At 44.5% G+C, this 6000-nt stretch overlaps 1 protein-coding gene across 1 annotated transcript; it reads left to right on the forward strand.

The window, feature by feature from the left end:
* Nucleotides 2471-3145, forward strand: LOC109847214. The gene has a single exon (XM_020416456.1). It carries the CDS (start codon nt 2471-2473, stop codon nt 3143-3145), a length of 675 nt encoding a protein of 224 aa, XP_020272045.1.

The following is a 6000-nucleotide window of genomic DNA, read 5'->3' on the forward strand; positions in this document are numbered from 1 at the left end:
GCACCTCCGGCGGAGCCAGGTAAGAACATGGATTCTTCAAGATCCAGGGTTCCTTTGAAAGATCGCCTCGGTCCTTTACCAGAAGATCGAGGCAAAGCACCTATCAAGGAATGATTGGGACCGTTGAAAGGTCCCCAAACAACGAACCGGACTGGGGGTCGTGTTAATCCCCCCAAGAAAGATAACAAAGGGAAAGCCTATGTTACCGACCGCATTGGATTGCGGGTCGAAGTTCAAGAGCCCGTTAAGTTTTCACGCTCGCAAAAGCGTAGACTTGAACGAACGACTTTTGAAAAGTACGAATCACAAATTTTGTGTTTGGTAGTAAGCTAGGTGTCATATTCCCATCCACTCATTCCAATTCTCAATCACTCGCCAACCCATGTGAATGTGGGTCCCGATTTCAATGGGTGCAGGGGAATATATCACCTCACTGCAAGCACAAAAACTTGTGCTTGATATCAAGCATACCCATTTTATGATTATTTTGCCTAATCTTGATAGGATTTTTTTTCCTAATCTTGATAGGAGTTTTTTGAAAAACACTACAGTCACACCCTTGGGCACACCCTCTGCCACACCCCCTCTCCTGCTACAGTGCAGGGGCCCACCTGAGATTTTTAAAAAAAATCTCAGGTGGGCCTCTCGAAAGAGAGACGCTCAAGACACGGGATCTCACTGTCCGTGTGCCAACATAATCAAGGCGGTACTGTTGGAATGCTGCTGCGCTAAAGCCCCAAGGAGAATTTTGGTGTTAGAAAGAATTTCCACCAGAACATCCGAAAACAAACCAAGGCGTTTCCATAGGAAGAAGCCTGTCCGCCAAGAAGACGAACTCCTAGAGGTGTCTGCTAATATGACCGGCAGAGGGAAATCGACATGACACTCTAACTCAGATCAGCTTGCCGAAGTATCCCAGCGCATGACTCGATTGCGGTCAGGGATTAATAGGCGAAAGAATTACCAAGGGATGCAAAAGGGACTTCCTTTGGAAGATGAGGTGTCAGATGATGGTTCAGATTCCTGCTCGGCTATAGCATCTGACGACACGGCGTCTAGTGCGGGACAGCCCTACGAATCACTTATGATCAGCGCCGAACAAGTAAGCAAGACCCCTATGCACTGTAACAGGAGAGGGGGTGTGGCTGAGGGTGTGCCCAAGGGTATGCCTGTAGTGCCACTCGAGTTTCTTTTTGGAACATTAGCAAATAATGTTCGTAAAACTTTAAGATAAGGGCCTAACGTGAGTCTGATAGGTGCCTTAAAGTTTAATGATAGGATTTCGCTTTACTAAGAAAATAACCTTTAATGGTCTTCGTTTTATAGAATTCAGCAAGGAAAATTTATATGGTTACTTTAGTCTTTCAAAATACCTAAACGATCAATGCGCATGAAAATGTCTGTCAGAAGCTTTTAAAGAAAAGTGTAATCGTCAACGGCCATTATTTATGTGGTAATACACAATTAGCCATTATTGTGTAACATGCTATAAGTTAGCTGGCATTTTTGTCATTGCCCACAAATTGCATATTACCTAAATATACTAGCTTGTTTTATTTGGACCAATACGGCAATACGTCAGTGGTCGTTATCTTTTCCTTTAATTAAAAAAAATTAAAACTACTTGTTGTGATTATTGAATATCTATTTTTCTTCACAATCTGCAAATTATCTGAAGAAACTGCTTTTTGAGGCTTTTTTGCACATATGCCCCTGAATGAGTCTACCTGACTACTATTGGAAAATAAGTGGGTCCTCCTTACAACTCTCTGAAACATTAGGAATAGTCTCTCATAAAATACGCATCCTATCAACTCTCTGAAACATTAGGAATAGTATTGTGCCCTCCGTATTAGCGTAATCATAGGGTCAAACTGATAGCATTGATTTAGGATCTGATAGCATTGACCTTCCTTATTTATAATTATTATTAATTAGAGGATTGTAATTAGCATTGATTTAGGATCTGATGTAATCCCTTGTACTCTATTTATACGCTCCTATTGTGAATGATAAAATTAACAATTTATTCATTCTCCTTCATTATATGGTATCAGAGACTTAGGTTACATTCTTTTTTCCGATCCTGCCTCACGCACACAACTCGCCTCAAGCCGGGGAGTATCAGCAGTTGGGACGACATGGAAGATATGTTTCTGACAAACTTCTTCGACGACGACACCGAGATTTCAATAGGCACTCTATTTGACGAGAAGCAGAAGAATGGTGAGACAGTCGAAAACTTCGTGAAGAGATTCCGAAATAAAACAATGAACTGCAGGGATCCGGTCAGCGAAGACTTTATCCTCGAGACCTGTCATAATAACCTTTCATTGGACATCCTCGAGGCCATGGGAATGGCACCGCCAAAGACCTGGAAGGATCTGAAGGTGCGAGGAGAACGAGCCGAACGATATTCTTTTTTCCGATCCTGCCTCACGCACACAACAGCCCTATCACCTCCGACTTTATGGCCAACAACACCAGCACCACCACCGATCTCACCGGCCAACTCCTTGTTACTACCAACTCCTCATCCCGACTGAACTTCCAGATTCAATCAATAAATGTCAAGCTCGATCGGACGGACTTCTCTTTATGGCGCAATACTGTTCTCCTGGCGCTTCAAGCCTTTGAGTTGGAGGCTCACATCCTGACTGATGACTCGTCTCCTCAATACAAACCTCAAACCGTCGACGTTACAACTCCTCCCGGGTCGAATTCAGAGTACATCACTTGGCGTCATTGTGACCGCTTTGTACTCCTCTGGCTTCGCTCAACTCTTTCTGAACGTGCACTCGCCACCATCGTTCGCGCTACCACCGCCCGTCAAGCCTGGACTACCATTGATCGAACATTTAAGGCTCAGTCTCGGGCCCGCCGAATGGCTCTCAAAAACCAACTTCAATCTCTCTTGAAGGGCTCTTTATCCATCATTGAGTACTTCGAAAAGAAACGTGCAATTGCAGATGCACTTGATGAGAATTTTCAACATATCTCAAATGAAGATCTCACTGGCTATATCTTGAACGGACTTGATAGTTTGTATGGCCCCTTTATTACCTCCTTCATGATGCGACCCGAAGAGACTAATGTTGATGATTTACTTGGTCTGCTGCTGTTAGAAGAAGAAAGGATTGAGTAGGAGAATCGACGTGATCAGCCACCATCTGATTCGCTACCGCCTCCAACTACTAGCTCGGTCATTGCTCCATCGGCCAACGCAGCCTACACCAATTTGCGTGGCAGATCTTCCTCCCACTACAACCCTCCTTTGCTCCGCCTTCCTCTGGTGTTTCGGAGGGTAGCCTTGGCCCAGATGGTACCATACGCAGGGCATTCAATATCAAATCTGTAACAAGATGGGACACATGGCGATTAATTACTACAATCGCAACAACCACACCGATTTTCCTACGCGTCCGCCACCTCCAAGAAACAACCATCGCTCATCTGACCGTCAGGATGAGCACTCTGCACACTATGCTTCCTCGTCCTCTCTTACGGATCCCGCCTGGTACTTTGACATGGGCTCTACAGATTATGTCTCTAATGACCTCAACTCACTGACTATTTCAGACGAGTATTGCAGGGATGACAACCTCTCTGTTGGTAATAGTAATCAATTGCTTATTTCTCATTTTGGCTCTACTATTTTGCTTACAAAGTCTATGTCTGTCAATTTAAAAAATATTCTTATTGTGCCTGATCTCACCAAAAACCTACTCAGCGTCTCAAAACTAAATCGAGATAACAACACCTACACGATTTTCTATCCTGATCATTGTGTTGTCAAGAATTTGCAGGGCAACACGATCCTCCACGGAACCGTTGATCACGGCCTCTACCGCCTCCATCAGCCACGACCACACTAACCTCCATCCTCCATCCACTTCGGGTCCCGCACCTCCCTACTTGGTTGGCATCATCGTCTGGCTCATCCTCATGAACACATCCTTCTTCGTCTAGTGTCTCAGTTTCAACTTCCTGTCAGCTTCAATAAATTTCCAAGTGTCTGTGATGCCCGTCAGTTAGGTAAGAGTCATCGTTTTCATCTTCCTAGTTCTCATGTTAGGTCTGATAAACCATTTGAATTAATCTACTCTGATGTTTGGGGTCCTGCTCCTGTGTTATCCTTAAATGGAAATCGGTATTTTGTGTTTTTCATTAATGATGCTACCAAATTTATATGGATCTACTTTTTGAATCACAAATCTTAAGTGTTCAATGTTTTCCAACAGTTTCGAGCAATGGTTCAAACACAAATTGGGACCTCTATCAAATGTCTTCAAACTGATTGGGGTGGTGAATTTTGAAATGTGTCAAGTTTCTTGCCTACTCATGGTATCCAATATAGAGTCTCTTGTCCTTACACAGAGGAACAAAATAGGGCTGCAGAGCGTAGAAATCGAATTATTGTAGAAAAAGGGTTAACTCTCCTAGCTCAATCATTATCTCCCTTCATCCTTTGGGAACATGTCTTTCATACCGCCACTTATCTCAATAACCGAACCGTCTCGTCTACTCTTAACTACACCTCTCCATACCAAAAACTTTACTCTAAAATCCCGGACTACGACTTCGTCAAAACCTTTGGTTGTCTATGTTACCCTTTCCTGCGTCCCTACAACCACCACAAAATGGATTTTCGGTCTCTTCCATGTGTCTTTATTGGGTTCAGTTCCAAACACAAAGGGTACCTCTGTCTCCATATTCCTACCTCCAGAACTTACATTGTTCGTCATGTAGTGTTCGATGAAGACGTATATCCATATGTCAATCAAGCCAGGGCGCTATCACCACCACCACCCTCCTCCGAATCCTCCCCCGCACCACCTGATCTACTTGAGCTCGCCGTAGCTGCACCTTCCCCATCACCTCCTCTAAACCATGATAGTGACCTATGTCCTACCACGACACTTGGCTCCCCGGTGTCACCCAACGCCACATCCACTCCACTCCTTACATTACCTACACCGCCTCCTCCTCCACATCGACCTTACCACAATGCTCCTACCTATTTTCGTCCTTCCGACACCACCACTCACACAATGACCACCCGAGCCCACACAAATTCATTGCAACCCAAAACCTTCGCCACCACTCGCTATCTGATCTCCAATGATCCACTTCCCCTTCCCGACAAAGAACCTACCACCTTTGGTCAGGCCAACAAGCATCTTTGTTGGCAACAGGCAATGTAGGCCGAATATAAGGCTTTAATGAGCAATAACACTTGGTCACTTGTACCCCGTCCCCGTGATACTAATCTTGTTGGTTGTAAGTGGGTTTACAGGATCAAGAGGAATGCTAATGGTTCAATTGAGCGGTACAAGGTGTTTTCGGTAAAAGTTGCCTTCATTGCTGAATTCATTATAATATTAATCGTTTACAATGAATTCGAATTTTAACAAAAGAAAATGAAAGATTACAACTTTCTCGAAAATAACGCAAGATCCGTTCATCGTTTCTTGCTTGCGTGGGTCTTTAGCCGGTGACGGGGACGTCGATATCCGTGGACTACCTGACAATCAGATCAGATCCAGAACTCCGTCGATTCGTGAAGGAATCTAGAAGCAGAAGCGCTTATCTCGGCAACGGTGAGATAATTGCTCTTCTTAGGATTATCGCAACAGGATAATCCTAAGGAACGGATGCGGGTGAAGCAGATCTGAAGAATCTCTCTCTCTCTCTTGTGTTGAAGAACTCGATCAATCTTCAGTCTGGCAGGGCTTCGCCAATTCTACAAAATTCTAGATCTCTAAAAATGAAGGCCCTGGGGCTTTATTTATAGGCTCTAGGAAGTCCGGACGGTTAAAACTGCATAACAATGAAAAGAATAACTTTTTAGGGCTGCGGACATCCTTAGGTGTCTCAGCGAGAATGGAGACACCCTTGTTCGGGTGGAGACACCCTTGCTCGGGTGGAGACACCCTTGGGTGTCTCAGCGAGAATGGAGACACCCTTGCTCGGGTGGAGACACCCTTGCTCGGGTGGAGA

Source organism: Asparagus officinalis, chromosome 7 (assembly GCF_001876935.1).
Source record: "Asparagus officinalis chromosome 7, Aspof.V1, whole genome shotgun sequence".
Lineage (NCBI taxonomy): Eukaryota > Viridiplantae > Streptophyta > Magnoliopsida > Asparagales > Asparagaceae > Asparagus > Asparagus officinalis.

Bases quoted from the DNA above. Each gene is read 5' to 3' on its own strand.
- LOC109847214 (XM_020416456.1), top strand. From the start codon at position 2,471: ATGGCCAACAACACCAGCACCACCACCGATCTCACCGGCCAACTCCTT.